General features: G+C 45.6%; 3 protein-coding genes across 3 annotated transcripts; 2 read left to right on the top strand and 1 right to left on the bottom strand.

Annotated features, from left to right (window-relative positions):
- Window positions 1-462: 462 nt before the first annotated feature.
- Window positions 463-8,721, top strand: tbc1d31 (TBC1 domain family, member 31). The gene is made up of 23 exons (XM_070967269.1): window positions 463-849; window positions 1,642-1,782; window positions 2,279-2,394; window positions 2,533-2,711; window positions 2,801-2,952; window positions 3,053-3,212; window positions 3,325-3,525; window positions 3,731-3,904; window positions 4,070-4,149; window positions 4,258-4,404; window positions 4,751-4,884; window positions 5,099-5,232; window positions 5,352-5,531; window positions 5,642-5,874; window positions 6,014-6,086; window positions 6,204-6,283; window positions 6,389-6,524; window positions 6,757-6,849; window positions 7,047-7,175; window positions 7,269-7,463; window positions 7,684-7,753; window positions 7,838-8,029; window positions 8,183-8,721. The coding sequence occupies exons 1-23, from the start codon at window positions 779-781 to the stop codon at window positions 8,335-8,337; spliced, it is 3,225 nt and encodes a 1,074-aa protein (XP_070823370.1). The 5' UTR covers window positions 463-778; the 3' UTR covers window positions 8,338-8,721.
- A 1,235-nt stretch (window positions 8,722-9,956) lies between these two features.
- LOC139334154 (uncharacterized) lies at window positions 9,957-13,857 on the top strand. The gene is made up of 5 exons (XM_070966916.1): window positions 9,957-10,287; window positions 10,400-10,761; window positions 10,858-11,025; window positions 12,332-12,456; window positions 12,681-13,857. Exons 1-5 carry the CDS (start codon window positions 9,996-9,998, stop codon window positions 13,855-13,857), a joined length of 2,124 nt encoding a protein of 707 aa, XP_070823017.1. The 5' UTR covers window positions 9,957-9,995.
- A 1,106-nt stretch (window positions 13,858-14,963) lies between these two features.
- Window positions 14,964-19,018, bottom strand: c7h8orf76 (chromosome 7 C8orf76 homolog). The gene is made up of 8 exons (XM_070966575.1): window positions 18,788-19,018; window positions 18,045-18,146; window positions 17,555-17,698; window positions 17,074-17,124; window positions 16,789-16,933; window positions 16,507-16,642; window positions 16,274-16,406; window positions 14,964-16,163 (listed from the first exon to the last, which is right to left on the bottom strand). Exons 1-8 carry the CDS (start codon window positions 18,890-18,892, stop codon window positions 15,987-15,989), a joined length of 993 nt encoding a protein of 330 aa, XP_070822676.1. The 5' UTR covers window positions 18,893-19,018; the 3' UTR covers window positions 14,964-15,986.
- Between the last annotated feature and the right edge of the window lie 205 nt (window positions 19,019-19,223).

The following is a 19,223-nucleotide window of genomic DNA, read 5'->3' as shown; positions in this document are numbered from 1 at the left end:
TTGGACCAGTTCAGCTAGAGAGGGACTCAGTTAATGCAGTCAGACTGGCACAGCACACCAGAACCTCACAGGACAAAGGGTGTGGCTGCTCGCCAATGGCTTACCACCACAAGCTGGCCACAAGCTGTCCATAGTGGTTCACCCAGCTGCTGTGCACCTCTACCTGACTGCATCCCATAGTCATCAGTGAAAAGCAAGCCTACACTGTTAAATGGCTTTTGATGATTTGGAATCTGGGTTTCATAAAGTGGAAAATTAGGAATTTCATCAGTAGTCCACTTTAGAAACACTTTAGGAAATTAACATGGTGGAAACTAAGATAAATTTACTGTCAAATATTTATTTGACATGCCCGCAATTGCTTCTTCTGAAATAATGTCTTTACATCGTATCATGATGAGGGTTTTGAACTACAACTCCCATAATGCACGCATATATTTACCTTTTACGTCACCTTCGAGCGACAAAATAACCGTCCGCAAAACAAGTAAATAGAAAAAAAAGCCCTTCTGTTAGTGAAGTTGAAGAACAGTGTTAAAGTTGTGTGTTGTGGTGTGAAGAGTAAATGGCGCTGAGCTCTGCGGCTTCTCTTTTCTTTACTTCAAACTAAACACATTGAATGTCGCTCTTTCAAATTTCGCGCTGTTTGCTCCGCCTGTGAAGACACCAGCCCGGCTAGCATATTAGCCCGCTAGCTAGCCATGTTCCTGTAAACAGGGGCAGTAACCATTTAATTATCTCCAAAGATTTATCACGACTTCGTACAGACGTCTTTGAAATGGAAGTGACGGACATCGGGAACAAAGAAGAGGGCAAAGTCTGGCATCGAAAGCCAACATTAAGCAAGAGGTAGGTCTGAAACAGCTAAATTTATGCTTGATTACTTTACGTGCACCTGATAGTGACACATTTATCTGTTGTGAGATCTCTCCGTGACATGTATTTCTGATTCTCAAATAACATTGCAAGGTAGTCAAATGCTTACAGTTTAGTAATGATCGGTCACACTTGTTGCACTCTTTGTACATTCATACAAGTGCTCAGTCCTTTATAACGCCAGTGTATTCTCTCTCTGGTGCCTCTGGAGAGTTTTGTTGCCGCTCTTCTTGTTGGCCGATTTATAATTTAGTTTCTAAATTCCAGCCAGAGTACAGGCATAACTGATTATGTTTTAGGATAGAGGAAAAAGATAGAAAGTAAAGATAAATTCCTCATTTTTAGCATCCAGTTTGAGGACCACCTATCTGACGGTGTGCTGAGATGATCTCATGTATCTGGACTAAGATCTTAAAGGTCCTGACCAGTGTTAACAAACCCTGCCTGAATGTCACTGTTGTGATCATATTTTTGGTACAACTGTGCTTTTATCACTTTCCTGTTTTAAGATCAGGAGAATAAAAGCAAATTGAATCACAGTCGGTGTGTAGTCTAACATCAGATGTCTGAATAGATCTAATCAATTTGACAGAAGTGTGTTTGGTCATGAGAAAAGTTTTAGCATTTAATTGATCAGCCACGTTTTTTCAAGTGTGCTCTAACCACCAGAGAGCAGCCACGATGCACTGAAATGTGTTTCTCTCCACCCGAGCACCGTCTGCGTGCTGTGTTCCCCCTTTAAGGTGTGTTCTCTGTCTTCTTCAGTGTGTTGGTGAAGGTGGTCCGCACTGCTCAGCAGGCCAAGACGGTGCGTTTCCTCCATGTGGCCTTTGACACCACAGGAGAGACCTTCCTGGCTGGGGATCACCATGGCAACATCTACGTCTTTGACATCAGCAGAAACAGGTCTGGCTTGTGCTCAAAAGCCCAGAAATAATGTGTTGTAGTGTAGTGTTTTAAGCATTCATTTGTTAATAAATTGGGTTTATTTATAGGATTTGTTTTGCAACAGTTACCTTCATGGGAATTATATCATATCCACAACTATTGTGTCATCATTGTGGCCATATAGTGATAAACCATTTAACACTGATGCATCTCTTCTCTGAGGCTGAATATTTAGAGCAGAAGAAGATGGACAAGAAATACTTCACACTCCGATTTTGTTCCCAGTTTTTCCGCAATATACATACACAAGTACAACAAAAACATGGCAGTGAAATGGTGCAGATGTCTTTATTTCTAAACCTAATCAATTGTTCCCATTTTCTGCTAAACTCGTCTTTTTTCACCCTTAGAGAATAACTCATTTTCCATCACAAATATTTCCTTTTCTGTATAAACTCAACATGCTTTCGCGTTGATCTGGTCTTGTGTATTTCATTGCTTCTTCTTGGGGAAGATTCCGTCTGGTGCAGAAGACAGGACAGGCTTCCACGGCTCTGGCGTTCGGCCTCCGCAGGACGACAGAGTTCCTTGTGGCCCTGGCTGACCACACCATCAAGTGCTTTGACAAAGGTATTATGATGGACACATCTACACGTTGCGTTATTCTTCAAATAGTCATTGTACTGCTGAACTTTGAGGTTCTCAGGACTTTCTCACATAAGTTACTTTTAACTGAAACTTGCTGTTGTTTTATTGTGTTTCTCTCAGACACAAAGCAGCTGGTCAGCTGGATGCGGGGTCACGAGGGAGCCGTTTCCTTCATCTCTGTCCACAGCTCAGGTCGCTATGCCATCAGCACATCCTCGGACACGGCCCAGCTCTGGGACCTGGACACCTTCCAGAGGAAGAGGAAGCTCAACATCAGGCAGTCTGTTGGCATTCAGAGGGTAAACACGCAGACATACCAAAATGTGTGACATGTACTGAATTTGTTCTTTGTTTTCCTTGTTGTCATCGTCTGTTGTTTGCGTTGCAGGTGTTTTTCCTGCCTCTCAGTAACACCATCCTCAGCTGTTTCAGCGATGACTCCATCTTTGCTTGGGAGAGCGACACACTGTTCTGCAAATATCAGCTCCCTGTCCCCGACTGCGGACCCAGAATCTCCTACAAGGCCTTTGCTGTCACTCGGTGGGCCTCTCACGTCACAGCCGCTGGCTAGCTCACTGATTATGTAGCTTTTCAGTGTAATTCTTCATGACACTGATATGCCTGACTTTTTTGTTTGCAGTGATGGTAAAAGCCTTGCAGCTGGTGGGCGCTCTAACCTGCTGCACCTGTGGTGTCTGGACAGCAAACAGCTGATCAGAGTGATTCAGATGCCCACGAAGGTCCGAACTGTGCGACAGCTGGAGTTCCTGCCCGACAGCTTTGACGGAGGAGCCAGCCAGGTACACAGACAGCAGGACTGCCCTGTTCGGTTTCCGTATTTCTGTTTTAAAATTTTCAGTCTTCTCCACAGTAAGCATGTCCGCCCGGTCTGTTTTCTTTTCTCCTCTGTAGACACTAGGTGTGCTGAGCCAGGACGGCGTGATGCGCTTCATCAACATTCACACCTGCAAGATGCTTTTCCACATGGGTTCCCACGACGACGCCATCACCGCAGTGGCAGTCAGCCCTAATGGCCGACACGTTGTGGCCATCATGGATAATGGCAGCATCAATATCTACAGCGTTCAGAGTCTCACGCAGGAATTAAACAAGGTGACAACAGCACAATGCTGTACACAGTGGCAAAACCTTTCAGGTTTGTTGATAATAAGATATTGTTTTGTATGTATGATCATATCACGCGTGTGTGTGTGTGTGTGTGTGTGTGTGTGTGTGTGTGTGTGTGTGTGTGTGTGTGTGTGTGTGTGTGTGTGTGTGTGTGTGTGTGTGTGTGTGTGTGTGTCTCACCCTCACCTAGCCTCCTTCCTCCCAGGTGGCAGTAGTCTGCAGTGGTGAAGCTGATCAGAAATTGTCTAACCTAAAGGTCAAAGTGAGGTCAGAAGTCATTCAGAGACCAGCCAGGAGCTCGGGAAGACGGACACGGGTGAAGACACTCAGATCCCCTGCTGAGTCCACAGCCGAGGATAAAGAGGTGGGAACGACACACAGCCATGTCGTGATACTTTGTTTTTCTTCATTTTCTCTTCATGAAGTTTTATTTATCATAGAGCTAAAACACAAAGCATTTCCCACTTTCTGTCTCGATACAATGAGTGCTTGATTTAAAGGAGTGTTAAGGTTTTGCATCTGTCAATAGAATGAGCTACCTGGTGGTCTGAATAAGAAGAGATTGGTGGCTCTGCTCAAGGCATTTGGAGAATATCCAACTAAGTACAGGTAAAGATTACTTTCATGGGAGGAGGGATCATCGTTCATCCCTTTTTAACACTTAACACTTATATGTGTTAAATGCTTACATGGTTCATTTGTGTGTCCATGTTGCAGGATGTTTGTATGGCGGTCTTTGTTGTGTCTCCCAGAGAACCATGCAGCGTACAGCAGCCTGACTGACAAAGGCCTGCATCCAGCCTACGCCACTCTGCATGATAAATACCCCATCAAAAGTCACAAGCTGCAGAGGGGACTGCAGAGGTGCCTTCACACACACACACACACACACACACACACACACACACACACACACACACACACACACACACACACACCAAAACTGATTCTAAGTACTAATGAGTTGTAAATAAAGATGGAAGATACATCTCCACTTCCTCCCACTGTACAACAATGAAGCCAAAATATAGCGGATACAGGTGCTGCCATCTCGACACTGAGGGGCGATTCAGATGTTTTGGCTTCACTTTTAAGAAACTACCATGTCATCCATCTTTGTATACAGCCATTGATAAGGACACATATTTTCCCATTTTGATTGCAGGATTTTGAGGTTTTGAAGAATTTGGCCCTTTTCTCCGCCCTACAGGGTTTTGTCTGCGTTAGCTCACTGGGCGGCCATCTTTGGAGAGGTGGAGTACCTTCCCCTGGTAGCCTTCCCTTTCGTCAAGCTCTTCCAGAACAACCCAATGCTCTGCTTTGAAGTGGTGGCCACTGTCATAGGTACTTAAAGTTGTTGCTGCTGCTCATTACAGCATTGCTTCATGGAAGCTTTTGGAACAGTTCAACTACACACACTTGAAAGCTTTATGTTGCTTTTGGCTGCTGGTTTGAGTCCAGTATCTTTAGTTACTACATGTTTTGTCTCAACACTGCTGCAATCATAAGCATAAAACCACCTGAACGTTAAGTCTGAGTCTGTTGTTTGGTTCTTCAGTGAACTGGTGTCAGCATTGGTTCGAGTACTTCCCCAACCCTCCTCTGAACATCCTGAGCATGGCGGAGAACGTCCTGGCTCATCATGACAAGGAACTGCTGCAGCACCTGGTGGACTGTGGCATCACGTCACAGGTGAGAGTAGCAGTACGCAGCCTCACGCAGCCACACGCTGCTGGAACACCCATGTGATCACATGACTCTGCAGCGTTTACATCCACACATTTTATATTATGTCTCTTTATCTGCCTCAGCTCTATGTTTGGCCACTGCTGGAGACATTGTTCTCCGAGGTTTTGACTCGTGATGAGTGGCTTCGACTCTTTGACTCGATCTTCTCCAACCACCCATCGTTCCTGCTCATGGCCTGTGTGGCTTACATCACCTGCTGCCGTGAGCCTCTGCTGCTCTGCTCCCAGAAACAGGACTTTGAGGTGACCACTTTCTCTCCTCTGAAAATACAGCCAGCCCTGATGTTGGTCAATTTTTCTGTCTCCCCCTCCATGAAATCTTGTCTCATCTCTCCTGTTTTTTCCCCTTTCAGTATTTCTTCCACCACCGTAACAACCTGGATGTGGGAGCCATGATAAAGGAGGCCTACCGGCTCATGAGCGGCACACCAGCTGACATACATCCCAGGACCATGCTTTCTGACTTTGCACCGCTGACCAAAGACCAGTACCCTGTGTTCAATCACTACCCAGAATTCATAGTGCAGTACCAGAGCCGGGAGAGGGAGAAGATACAACTACAGGAGATGGAGTATCTCCGTGAGAGGTGAGATTACAGATAGTGTTAATAAGATGCTCAGTAATGCTTGTTTAATGAGCTAAAATGAATCTAAGGCAACACATTTCATTAGTCATTATTGAGAAAAGGTGCAGCAGGTGAAATGTGAGTGTTTTTGACTCAACAGGCAGGAGGTGTCAGCCCTGCGTGCAGATTTTGTGCGTCGCCAAGCTGAAGAGGAGGCCTATCACACACAACAGGTAGGTGTGGTCTTTCAACATTTGTAGAATTTGTTGTCATTTTGTGTTGTTGTCGATATATGAAACGCAAGCCAGGAATGGAAATGAAGGGAACTGAATCGTTGGATATGAACACAGGAGCTGCTGCAGAAGGCAGAGGAGCAGCGCAGAAACATCCTGGCACAGGAAGAGGAAAAGCTAACACAGCAGAGGGCGAAGTAAAAAGCACAAGACACTTCACACCTCCAAAGTTCAGCTATGAGGAAAGAAAAAAGGCTGCCAGTGAGCAGATCTGTTTGCTCACAGCGCTCCGTCCTCTGCAGGTTGGCAGCCATGAAGAGGGAGCTGAAGGTGAAGGAGTTACAGCTGCTGGACGCAACCAGAAGACGTTTCCTCAAACACCAGCAGGACCTGAGAGCCACACAGATCCGAGGACTGGAGCAGGAGATCAGTCGAAAGGTGAACCTGCCCGAATGACCGACATTTAAGGTCTTTTTATATGAACACGTGTGCCGCTGAGGCATATTCTGAAGGGGTTTTTTTTGGGGGGGTTGTTAAAGGAGAAGCTTGCAAAACCAGAGATCCTGGGCTGGAATCCCGAGCTGTGCTGCTCATAGTTTAGCAGAATGAATGTGCTTGTCTCTTCATGTTTGAGTACTACCCCAACAATAACCTTTATGTCATGCCTCAGATGGATCTCCGGGAGCGAGAGAGCGCTGCAGCAGTCCAGGATCTGGAAGTCAGACAGATGGAGCTGGAGGCTCAGAGGAGACGGCTTGAACAGGTGACAAACACGCTGCATTCAGCCTTCCTCCCTCTCTCCCTACCTCCTCTTTTTGATTCATTTGTCCCTCTCTTCCTCTCTCTCTGTGACTGTTTTTCCATTTAGTCACCAGAGTTCCTCTCATAAACCTAGAGCACATTTGGCAGTTGAAGTACCTGGAGGCATAAAATGTTGGTACTGCTTTCTCTTTGAATCAGCACCTGTTAAAGGAGCAGGAGCGCATTGGACAGCAGGTTGAGGAGGAGGTGGAGATGAGGATGAGGAGGGCAGAAAGAGAGGAGGAGAGCTTCACAGAGCTGCTACACAGCACCGAGACAAACATGCAGGTTAGTCACCTGAACACTGATTTCAGCACAGGTACTTGGGATCTCTTCCTCTTGCATTTGTTAAACTTTCTCTCGTTCTCTGCTCGCACGCAGGCGCTGGAGGAGTCCCTGGCGGAGGCGTGCCAGCTGGGCTTGGACTCGGACTGGCGGAGAGAGGTGGCGGAGCGCCTGCAGCAGGTGGACGCCGAGCAGGAGAGGAAGAGGGAGAGACTGGCAGAGCTTCACAGGCAAACGCTGGCAGAGGAGGAGAGAGTGGCTGACGCCATGAGAGATGTGGCAGGAAGGAAGGTGAGAAAAACAAGAGCGTGTTTGTCAACACATCAGTTTACATGATGCATTGGCTTGTCTGTGTACAGTCACTGTGATATCATTTAGGAGCTCCTCTCTTAAAATCTGTTTTCTGAAAGAAAACAAAAAGATTGGTATTTTGGAAGCAACATCAAGTCTGAGCATCTCAATGCATGAACTGCACTGAAGTGTCACTTGTATGCATGGTGTTGATTTGCAGTGGGATGAAGTGATGAGTAGCAGAGCTCAGCTACAGGAGCAGCGGCAGCCGTTGCCTTCTGCAGACACAGGTATCGCTCCACTTGTTTGCAGTCTGCGTGAGCTGTCTATTATCCAGACATGGATCTAACATTACAGTGTTTGCACTGTGCCAGACGGGCAGAGGCAGGCGAGGATAAGGACCAGAGAACTTCCTCATAGACCCAGTGCCTCCACTGCTGTTTTCTTTGGAACCAGGGCTGCCGGTCCAGGGGTCGGACTCGACTCTGCCACCCCCCCAAAGCAGGCAGGAGCCAACATGGTGTGTCTGAACAGCAGCTCACCTTCAGAGAGCACCTCCACCAACTGTGAGTCATAGACAACCTGCTTGAAAATCCACTGAGCTATGAATCCATCGCTAATTAACAGTCTGTCAATCAACTAATGGTTGAATCGTTGCCACTTTTCATCACATAACCACGTTTATCTTGTTATATCTCTCTGTGTTCGTTCTCTGTCAGTTTCCCTGGACCGAGGCCGGGCCCAGCTGGACAGCAGCGAGCGAGAGCTGCTGAAGGAAATCAGAGAGCTGAGGCGGAAGCTGGCGGCCAGAGCCAGAGAGGGCAGCTCTGCCTCCTCACAGTCTGTCCACACACCGTCCTCTGTCTCTCAGTGACCACATCTCCGTCTTCAGAGTGTCAGAAAAACATCTTCTTGTCTCGAGCAAACAGAAACACTGACTCAGACTGAGGAGCAGTGCTCACAGACCACGCTCCCCTCCCTCTAAAGCTACAAATTATTAATGCAGCCAAACAAGTTCACTGTGCACCATCAGCCACGATCTCATGAAGACTATCATCTCCCACCTGACGGCTCCCTGTAAGCACAGAAACAGGTGAATGTTATCATCCAGCCCTCCATTTAATGTTCAGTCGTACATATTCATGCTTGTCATTTTTTTTAAATATTTGTGCTGGTGATCCCTTTTGAATTTTTATTTGGAGGAATCTTATCTAATTTATTTGAAACCAGTTTTTGATAAAAATGTTTTTCAAAATCCTGATGTGCCCTTGTGTTTCATTGTGATTTTTAAGATACACGCAGTCCTTTTTATATGGTATCACTGGTAACAGGGCTGCAACTAACAGTTATTTTCATTATACATTCATCTGCCAAGCATTATGATGAACTGATTAATCATCTAGTCTGTAAAATGTCAAAGTATTGTGAAAAATACTCTTCACAATTTTTATAGAGCCTAAAGTGACGTCTTCAGATTGCTCCTCTTGTCCAACCAATAGTCCAAAATCCCAAAACTCTTCCTTTACTATCATAAACGACCAACAAAAGCAGGATCCTTACATTCAAATAGCTGAAACCAACAAATGTTTCTGGTCGTAAAACGAAAAATTGCAATTGATCAATTACCAAAACAGTTGCTAATTATTTTTCTGTCTATCAACTAGTCATTGCAGCTCTAGTTAGTAAGCAACAGCCCAGTGATTGTAGCAGTCTTCCATTTGTAATGCAGCTCTTCAAACTCTGCTGACATCCATTCGAATATGTTTCAAAGCTGAAATATATATGCAGCTCAGTTTCCTGTAAACAGAATGCGCTTGCGGTCTGTGTTCCTGCCAAGCCCAGTCTGATTTATGAAAAGAGATGGAGGCTGAAGACAGGTTTGGATGACAGTCAAGAAGCCAAAGTGTAATTAGTGTAAAAGTAATGAGGAGCTGTGTGCTTCTGCTCTCTCTGGGTGTGTCTGGAACTGTCAAGTCTGTGCTTTCGGTCCTTGAAGCATCCAGGTGTTGCTAGATGTGAGCTGAAATGACAGCCATCCTCATTCCTGTCACTCATTTTCTTTGCCTCCACCCATCTTTTGTCTGAGCTCACCTGCTCTCATTTCATCTCAGGAAAACAGCAAAATCATGATTTGTTCTTTCAGTCTTGACCTTCATCCGCCACATAGAAATACAGAAATATGTCTTGAAGCTAAATTTCATTCAATACAACATATTTCTATATTCATACGTGGACGCACCTTCTTATGTATTTTCTGTGTGCGTTCGATCCTGGAAGGTCACATCAGCACTGAACTGCATGACTTCTGCTCTCACCTGTCATCTCTCATCACCTGTGAAACCCTCTCGCCCTGAGCGGGGGCGGTTCCACACTTTCCTCTCTGTGTGCTTCAACCACAAGTTCTTTCATTAATGTCAGAGACTTGCAGGTAACCGTCTCACTCGTGCAGCATCGGCCCGCTTCTGCTTCAACTCATTCACTGATCATCTTCTGATAAGTGAACTTGAAGACTTGAACTGAAGTCCATCACCCATGGATTCCGACGGTGCGTCTGCGCTGTGGTACAGGAGGTCAAAGCGCCAGGGGAAGGTGAGGCGAAGGGTTCAAGACCTGCGCATCCCTTCCTGCTCGTACCACGACTTCATAGCCAGCAGGCCCACGCTGGACCTGAGCCACAACGAGAGCACTCGGCTGGCAGCGGACTCCCTGCTCAGCCGGGGCTTGGAGGGATACCAGGAGGTGCTGAACGCAGAGGGAGAGGTGGACTTTCTGTCACAGCTGGAGAAGAACTACATCCTGGAAAATGGGAGGGACAGCAGCACGGGTTGGAAACGTTTGTCCCTTTTTTTTGTTTTGTTTTTACAAAACAAAGAGATTGCAGGTTGTGTTACTTTTTATTCATCATAGCTTGATGCAGGGTTTTGTGCTTTACGCAGCTGATCCTGGTTCATGTGAAGATGATGAGGACAAAGAGTTAGAGAATTTGTCTGCTGGCTCTCAGTCTGCCACACGATGTCCTGCCATGTCCACTGACAGTGATGCCACCGTGGTGGGTTTGGACCTGAGCGGGCAAAAAGGTATTACAGGAGTAGGAATCTTGTGTGTAAGCAAATTGTCCAGGTGTTCTGTGTTTAACCCTTTCTCTCCTCACTTGCTGCAACTGCTCATCATGTTTTTGTCCCTTCCAGATGTGAAGAGGACTGATCATGAGCCCAGGCTGGAAATCTATTTCCAGTCTGACAGCAAGGCAGCTGGCATGAAAGACATGGTCAGAGAGTTCCTTAGAAAGGCCACCACGGTAGGTGTGTCTCTGTGTGTGCCTGTACCTGAGCGTGATGATGTGAAAATGTTGGTGTTGGATCTTGTGTGCTGAATGAGCCGTACATCTGCACAGGCCGTAGCGATAGTGACGGACAGCTTCAGTGACGTCGAGCTGCTGTGTGACCTTCTGGAGACGAGCACGAAGAGGAACGTGTCCGTCCACCTGCTGCTGGATCATCTCAACCTGAACGTGTTCGTCAGCATGTGGCAGGACCTCAAACTCAACAGCAAAAACTTTCCGGTCAGTTTGTTCATCTTCTGTATTCTGCTTTGACCAAAATGTGTCTAAGTTGTCAGGAATGTAACTTACAGTCTAAAAACCTGTGTGACCTTTGAGGAGCCCTGGTCTAGAAATGCCCTTCTTCAACTTCTATCCTTTGGATCCAAACACTGTATCACATCTGTGCACTCCAGAATACACCCACAAAAACACACACCCATTCAAAACCCGACAAATCACATGCAGAGACCACATGCATGTGAGCTTAATGCTTTAGGCTTCATGTTAGCTGCTTTAACCTCATAATCTCCCTGAGGGAAAAAAAGATGTGTCAAAGCTTTCATTTTCGTGGTGGACGTGACATCAGCTACAGCCGATTGATGAAAACAGAAATAAAACAAAATGTGACAACTTGCTTATCTTTTTTTTGACATATACTGAAAACAGTTCCAGAACAATATATTTAATGTTTTACCTCATCAGCTTCATTGATTTTTGTAAATATCTGCTTATTCTGAATTGGATGCAGCAACATGTTTCAAACAAGTTGGGACAGGAGCAGCTAAAGTCTGGGAAAGATGTGGAACGCTCCAAAAATACCTGTTTGGTACATTCCACAGATAATCAGGTTCATCATGATTGGGTATGAAGGGGGCATCCTGGAAAGACTCAGACGTTCACATGTGAGGCTGGAGAGAGGTTCACCACTCCATCCACCCGAGTGTCACTTAGTCACCCTCTCCCTCCATGTGCAGGCCGTGCTGCTGTCTTCTGTGTCTCAATAGATGTCTCTTTCTCTTTGTTCTCTTTCACAAGCTGACCTTTGAGCTCCAGCATCCTGTTAAAGAGTCTGTGTTTGGAAAATCAGGGGACTTTTTGCCACTAACGCATGAAACCAAATGACATTCAGCAGGACATTAGCGGATGCTGATTACAAGCAAATGTGAAAAATAGTTCGGCCTCCGCTGTGTCACGGGACAATTATATTTTAAATGAATGCAAGATTTCACTGGACTTTAGCAGGCACTGTTGTGATGCACACAATTAACACTTGACTATTAAATTACAGTGCAGTGGTCCACTCCGATACATAATGGTGACGCTCCATATTTAACATACTTATTTCTATATTTAACTTGCTGCTGCAGTTGCCAACTATTTGCAAACATCCATGGATCATTTTGTGCGAAACAACTACAACTTAAACCTGGATGATAAAGATAATTAACATTTTATTCATGTAATATGTCTGTGTGTGTGTGTGTGTGTGTGTGTGTGTGTGTGTGTGTGTGTGTGTGTGTGTGTGTGTGTGTGTGTGTGTGTGTAGAAACTGTCAGTACGTAGTGTCAGTGGACAGACCTATTGTGCCAAGACAGGCGAGAAGCTGACTGGTCAGATTGCCGAGAGTTTTATCATCACTGATTGGACAGAGGTGCTGACTGGCTCATACAGGTACACACACACACACACACACACACACACACACACACACACACACAATATGTATGCATATTAAGACACATTCAAATAGCAAATCTTGCCATATGACTGCTTGTCTCATGTATTTCTCCGTTCTCTTTAGTTTCCAGCTCTGTTATTAACTCTGTGTGTGTGTGTGTGTGTGTGTGTGTGTGTGTCCGTGTGTCCGTGTGTCTGTGTGTGGGTTGTCTCCTCAGCTTCTCCTGGCTATCCTGGCAGGTCCATCGTAGTATTGCTGTTCTTCTAAGGGGCAGCACGGCCGTACGCTTCCATGAGGAATTCCACAGGTTACTCTCCAGCTCCAAACCAGTTCCTGGCTTTGTCACTCTCCCTCGGCACCCCCCATTACATGCAGCTCAAAACACTAACGCTGATGTCAGTAAGCTGAAGTCCAACCCAAAGAGTCCAGACTTGGAGTTCAGCAAAAGAAATATCCAGCCTCTACACAGAGCAGACACTGGTATGCATCAAAAACTTCCACAACTGTTCCCCAAACCTCTGGTTGAGCCTGGAGCACTGCTGAGTGTATCTGTGGGAAAGCCAAAGCATGCAGTGGGAGCAGGCTGCACCCAGGATGGTGCACAAACAAATGTGGAACCTCTGGAGAAGAATCAAACTCAGATCAAGAGCCACTCAGACCCTTTGGATCAGACCCATGTGTCACACATTCAGTCTCAACTCAGCGGCCTTACTGTCAACGCTCCAGCTGAAAGGAATGTGAGGATTCAAGAGTCAAACCCTCTACACGCTGCTTCGCCCACACACGGACAGCACAGGACTGTGTGTTACCAGCCACCTCTCAAGACTAATTCAAATCTCGAGCAGCATAATGTGGTTACTGAAGGTCCTCTCTTTCAGCAGATGAATAGAGACAGATTGATAAAGCCTCTGCCGATCGCTGAAGGGCTGAGCAGACAAAGACGGCAGTGGTACTGCTCTCTGAATCTGAAAACAAAGGAGGCCAACACAGGCCTCCAGTTCAGTGTAACCCACCCAAGAGGACACATATCTGGGCTACAAACCAGGAAGCAGGATCAACCCCAGAGGCATCGCCAAAGCATGGAGGCTCCAGGTTCAAAGTCAGCCCTGATGGTCATGGGAGCTCATCTTCAACCTCAGCTACAGTCCCACTCCAAGCTACATCTGCAGCCCCCTCCGAGACTCACCTGGACGCCCCAGGGTCACGCTGCAATAACCAGACCTGTGGCTCACCACAGCTCCTACAGCACCACCTTCGGGACAGGACAGCAGGCAGGCTGGAGGCTGTGTTACAACAGCATGAACACGTCATTAGGAAGGAGTAAGAGCATGAGTGATAGACACTCAGCAGGCTACAAAGGAGCAGGTCTGAACCCAAACATCACCAAGAACTGACAGAGTTAAAGAAACAGAATGATTCACACGCAGGAGACATCATCATCCAGGCCAATGAAACATGGGGCATTCATCCGTTCATGTGAAACATACTGTGTTATTCTACTGTCAACACACCAGCTTATTGTTATTTCTACAAGATTGTGAGTTAAAACAGCTGAAAGGGCGATTTTTAGAGCAGAATACATCTATATTTTCTGCAAAACAAAAAGGAATGACCTAATTTAGCAAAACAATCGAAGGCCTTTGGCTCACTTCCTGTTTTCAAACCTGGAAAAGCTGCAGAATTTCATGATAAAATGTGATTTCACAAAGCAGAACATTCAGGTTCATCTTCAACCAAAGGCCCTGCACACCCACACAGGTGTTTTCAGTCATTAGCCGATTAGACCTCTGCTCGGGCAGATTGCGTGCGACGTCGCCAAACCACAATTGTCCTGCCATCACAGAACTAACAGGGTGAGTGAGATGTCAGTCAAGTACGGTCTGTGCACACCTGCACAGTGCTGAAGAGGTCTGATGCAGGCAGTTATGTGACACACCTGTGCAGGTGTACCATGTGTAAAGGCTTTTATTTCATCCATGTATAATAAGGGAATAAAATCTGTGCTGGCCAACTGCTCTGTAGGTGTTAATTCTTACATATTTCACATTTCAACTGAAGAAATGTGATGTTTTATTATTCCTGGCTCTGCTTTCGCTTCAGTGGAAACAGTCCAACTGCTGAGAGGTGAATAAAAAGAGGCCAGCAGCAGACTCTGCAAACAGCTGATGTTGGGAGATGACAACTCCTAAATAAATGCATCAATCGTAAGTACAGACGTCTGCTGTAGTAACAGGCCTTTTAGACAGCAGATATTTTGACTTGCAGAAGCAAAAACACAGGTGGGACTAATAACCTCAACGATGGCTGTTAGATTTAAGTGCCGTGTACTAGCGTGCACAATAGCAAGGCAATGAAAGCGGCACACCCACGGAGCTCTGATACATGTGCTTTTCCTGCTATGATGTGTCACAATGTCTGCTAGACTATCATTCATCTTCAGCTACATCTGCACGTCAGATGATATTTCAGAAAAAAAAAAACCCCACAATGCAATTTTCTTAAAATCATTTAAGATGTGAACATGTTAAGGCATACGTGACATTTTGACAGTGTTTCCTGTCTCACTGCAGAACAGAATGGCTGTCAGAAATGATAGAACAGTTTGAAGTGCATGAATCATTAATGGTCAGTGTGTGCCTGATATGTTTGATACTAAATTCACTGTGGAGAGCTCCCTGGGCTTGAATTACAGGCACAGTATATAGGATTGTCCTAAGAAACAACGTATAGACGAACACATGAGTAGTTCCTCTCAATCATCGCTTATGGCGTGTTTATCTGCAGAGACCCTGCCCTGCATTTTCTTGTTCTGCTGTGAGTTTCTGGGTGTCAACCTTTGGGCAGTGGGTGTGTATCCCTCAGCACAGCACACAGGTAGGGTCGGAACATTTCAAAGAAGCTGACAATGTAATCAGTGTGTGAAGCTCGGGAAGTTCTGCTAAACTCTCCCGTCTAGACATAAAAGCAATTAACTTATCTTGCTGTTGGCTGCCGTCGATAACTCTGCAGATCTCACTGCACTGTAATTACTTTATCATCGTGACATGTAATCATGCCTAACAGCGAGCTAGACTGAAGACGGCTCAACTCGCTGGCTAGTTTGAGCCAGTAATCCCAGTATTAGAGTAGCTGTTGGTTCATGTACACAATCAATTGCATCATGTAGGAGTATGATGTTGCAAGTGGTACTAGGCTGTGTGGGACTGTGGTCAGGAGTGGGGGGCGTGTGCTTCTGGTGGTGCTGAGCCAGGGAGGAGGGGCCAAGGTTTTGGGGAATGTTGGGTTTATAAACATTAATGAACATGAAACATTCAACATGACATTCAACCATGACATTACAGTCATGAGTATTCTGATGTATTTTAGCATATTTGTGAACTATGTCCACACAGTATGAGGACTTGTGATATCAATAAGACCTCATGTCAGCTTCTGTTTTCGGACTTGGATCTGGCTTTCAGTTCATCCAGTCCTGTTTCCCTCCTGTCTGCCAACTCCTCTATACGTAGGCATCACTGGTGCATCAGGACTTTGTGTCTGTCTGCGTCTCATGTCGACTGCCATCAGCCTCTAGTACTCCCGTCTGTAAGATCTTATTCCACCAGCGCTCTCTGAATGTCTGCACACACACACTGGCCAGACTCTCCCCATCCTGGTAGTCCTCCCTCATCTTCTCAGGGATCAGGTCCTCTGACATCACCTGAGAGAGAAGAGAGGGACAATGAAGCCATGTTGCTCTGTTAAAAAACTTCAGCCCCAAACCTCAGCTAACCCCAAACACACAGACACAAACCAGGAGCGTGTCCCCACCTCAGTGACAGCCTGCAGGGTCGTCTCTTTGGGATTTAGCCGCTGTAATGCGTCATCTGTCACCTGCAGGGTGTTTTCACTTCGCTGCAGCACAAAGGAGGACTGCTGCTGCCGGAGGATTCTCAACAGGAGTCTGACAGAGACAGAGGAGACGTTCAGACACTATGATTTACATTCAGGCTCTTCATGAATACATAAAGAGGACACATTGAACTGCTGGAGCACAGAGCTACCTCGTCCTGATGAAACAGGTGCAAGCTTTCAGCCAGACTCTGTCCTCATCGAGCTCTGCTGCCTCCTCCCGTCGGTCCTTAGTCTCTCCATCATTCTGCTCCTCTGCTGATTCACACCTCTGAGGGGAACATGATCCTTGTAGAGGCAAATACAGCAGATCACATCAGCCCACGAGGACAAATCAATTCATTTTCATCCATGTCTTGGTTACAACAAAAGAAAAAAAAAAGCACAAGAGGTCAACTGGTGGGTGTTCAGACAGGAAATGATGTCCATCCTACCTGTGGTTCTGCTGCTGTCCAGCAGCTGCAGACATGTCTGTCCCAGGTTGTACCAGTGCCAGGGGTTGAAGGGCAGCAGGCTGCACAGCTGCTGCAGAGACGACATCTTGGTTCCTACGTCTCCAAAATGCTGGTAGATTGTGACCTTTCAGTGAAAGTTTATATTTCAATAAAATAATAATGTTATTAGATCTTTGCAGAATGATTTGGAGACAAAAAAAAAGGGAAACTGAGTCTGTGTGTGTGTGTGTGTGGGGGGGGGGGGGGGTTCTGGTTAATCCTTACCTTGAGCAGCAGGAGGCTGGTTAGGTGGCAGGTGTTGGAGGCTTCTTTGCCCTGGAAAAAGACGGTGTATACATCACCACTGAGTGCTGGCCCCTTTCCAAGCCTATACTGATCCCTTACTGTCTTGGCCTTGAAACCCAAACCCACCCCACAGAGCATGGTGTGGATGCCATGGTCCACTGTTGGTCTTATGCAGTTGTTTTCTCATGATGGATTATCTCGTTATATCGAGAAACCTCTACTTTTAGCGATTTACTGTTCATGTCCTATATCAGACAAAATATGTAGAGATGGTGCACTATTGTTTTTGTCTATGTCCACCGGACAGCAAGAGTAAACATGAATGTTATTCAAATGAACAAAACACCACATGATATATATAAAGCGTTTCACAATGACAGCAGGCTGATGCAGTCACAATCACCTGTGTGGGACGCTGCTCTGCACAGAAAACCTTTCAGGAAAAGTTCTGAAGAATTACCAGTAAGTCAGCAAAGTGCAGCGCCCTGTCCCTCTGTCCCAGTTTGGTGCAGCATCGGGCCATTCCCTCCAGTACATCTCTTCTGATGGTCAGGTTGTTGTCAGCGATCCACTCCAGGCAGCTGCTGTACGCATCCAAAGCTTTCTATATCCCCCACACCACGACAACAAGCACAGCAAGGCTTTTTAACATGACGCAGAGTGGTATGAACAAAAGCCTGAAGATTTTCAGATAGTGTGTGTGTATAAATACAAAGCATAAAGTATTATTATTGGTAAATCTTTATTTAACCTGGTAAGTCTCACTGCCATAAAAATGTTTCTCGCCACAAACATTACTCAGCTAGTATACATTGATGAAGGACATTAAACTGAGCGTCCGCTTCTTTTCTGTCACTTGCCACCAACTTCAGCATTACTGGAAAAAATCTGAATTGCCCTTAAGAAGTATTAGAAAGTAGAGATGACTGCCTAAAATGAACGACTGTTACCTGATAGCTCCCCTGTCTCACAGCCAAGTCTCCTCTGAACTTGTAGACTTTCTGCTTCTCCAATGAATCATCTGTGTCGAGAGCAGCACTCTCACAAAACCACTGGAGAGAGAAACAAGAGGAGAAAAGATGACAAGCTTAAAACACGTCATGGATCCATTTAAGTCAGCTCCTCACGGACTGTGCATCATTTCCACATACAGAGCCTCACATGTGAGGCAAGGCAATACTGGAAACTTTCACTGAATCCTTCAGCAAAGGTATTCCATTTTAAAACAGGCTCATCTAATGAGTTAAACAATGTTTCTCCACACATTACTACATAAAATTTAGTAAACAAAATAAGTATTTCGACCAAATAACATGGGATATACTGGATTCTTTTAACATAGAGCAACCCCCGTAGCTGATGTCACTTTGCCAACGTAAAGACATTTCAATTTAACCCCCTGTTTATACATTTTATCTGCGTCACATAGTATTATGCATATTTAACGTTTGGTTATTTCATTTCTTCTTTTATTTCGATTGAATCCGTGATTATTGCTTTGGTTTCCTTCTCTTCTTGCAGAACAGGGAAAAATACATGCGTCATATTAAATTTAGCTGTTAGCTAGCCAGCGGAGGTTTGTATTCATAGCTTCTTCCCGCCATAAAACCTTCAGGACAGTCGCTTCATCCATATCCAGTACATGAAGCTGTACATAGCGTTAACCAGTGAAGTTATGGCTGAACAGTCTCACCTCTGGCTCACAGAGTTTGGCGTTGTAAGAGGACAGAGACACAGAAACTCGGTCTCTCGCCTCTGAAAACACCGAGTCATCAAACGTGCTGCCAAATATCTCCATTCGAAGCCAAAAACTACAATTAATCCAACAATTTTAACAGGCACGCGTTAACTATTAACTGGCTGAGCCTTGCTCGGGTACTGTTTGTTTACACCCTCGTGCCTACGCAGTCCTTACGTGAAAAGTGCACGATTAACACATTGTCCGCAGATATCAGTTCCGGGCAGAAAGGTTCCGACAGATGCTGAAAAAGGGGGAGTGCCGCATGCTGCACACCTCAACACACAGTGAATAAACCTTTAAACAAATAGTGGCAGCAAAACCGTTTTGTATCAGCAATGGTGCATGAAATAAATGTGGCTCCATAAAACACATTTAATATGAATGGCAA

Source organism: Chaetodon trifascialis, chromosome 7 (genome assembly GCF_039877785.1).
Source record: "Chaetodon trifascialis isolate fChaTrf1 chromosome 7, fChaTrf1.hap1, whole genome shotgun sequence".
NCBI lineage: Eukaryota > Metazoa > Chordata > Actinopteri > Chaetodontiformes > Chaetodontidae > Chaetodon > Chaetodon trifascialis.
This window is presented reverse-complemented; position numbering and strand designations above follow the sequence as displayed.

What these genes read in the sequence shown, in the direction of transcription:
- tbc1d31 (XM_070967269.1), top strand. Translation starts at nt 779, where the DNA reads ATGGAAGTGACGGACATCGGGAACAAAGAAGAGGGCAAAGTCTGGCAT. An exon ending in TCACGCAGGAATTAAACAAG is followed by an intron (nt 3,526 to 3,730) that starts GTGACAACAGCA and finishes ACCCTCACCTAG; the next exon opens with CCTCCTTCCTCCCAGGTGGC. An exon ending in CCCAGAAACAGGACTTTGAG is followed by an intron (nt 5,532 to 5,641) that starts GTGACCACTTTC and finishes TTCCCCTTTCAG; the next exon opens with TATTTCTTCCACCACCGTAA.
- LOC139334154 (XM_070966916.1), top strand. Translation starts at nt 9,996, where the DNA reads ATGGATTCCGACGGTGCGTCTGCGCTGTGGTACAGGAGGTCAAAGCGC. An exon ending in TGGGAGGGACAGCAGCACGG is followed by an intron (nt 10,288 to 10,399) that starts GTTGGAAACGTT and finishes TGCTTTACGCAG; the next exon opens with CTGATCCTGGTTCATGTGAA. An exon ending in TCAACAGCAAAAACTTTCCG is followed by an intron (nt 11,026 to 12,331) that starts GTCAGTTTGTTC and finishes GTGTGTGTGTAG; the next exon opens with AAACTGTCAGTACGTAGTGT.
- c7h8orf76 (XM_070966575.1), bottom strand. Translation starts at nt 18,892, where the DNA reads ATGGAGATATTTGGCAGCACGTTTGATGACTCGGTGTTTTCAGAGGCG. An exon ending in CCAAACTCTGTGAGCCAGAG is followed by an intron (nt 18,147 to 18,787) that starts GTGAGACTGTTC and finishes TTCTCTCTCCAG; the next exon opens with TGGTTTTGTGAGAGTGCTGC. An exon ending in CCAGCCTCCTGCTGCTCAAG is followed by an intron (nt 16,934 to 17,073) that starts GTAAGGATTAAC and finishes TTTCACTGAAAG; the next exon opens with GTCACAATCTACCAGCATTT.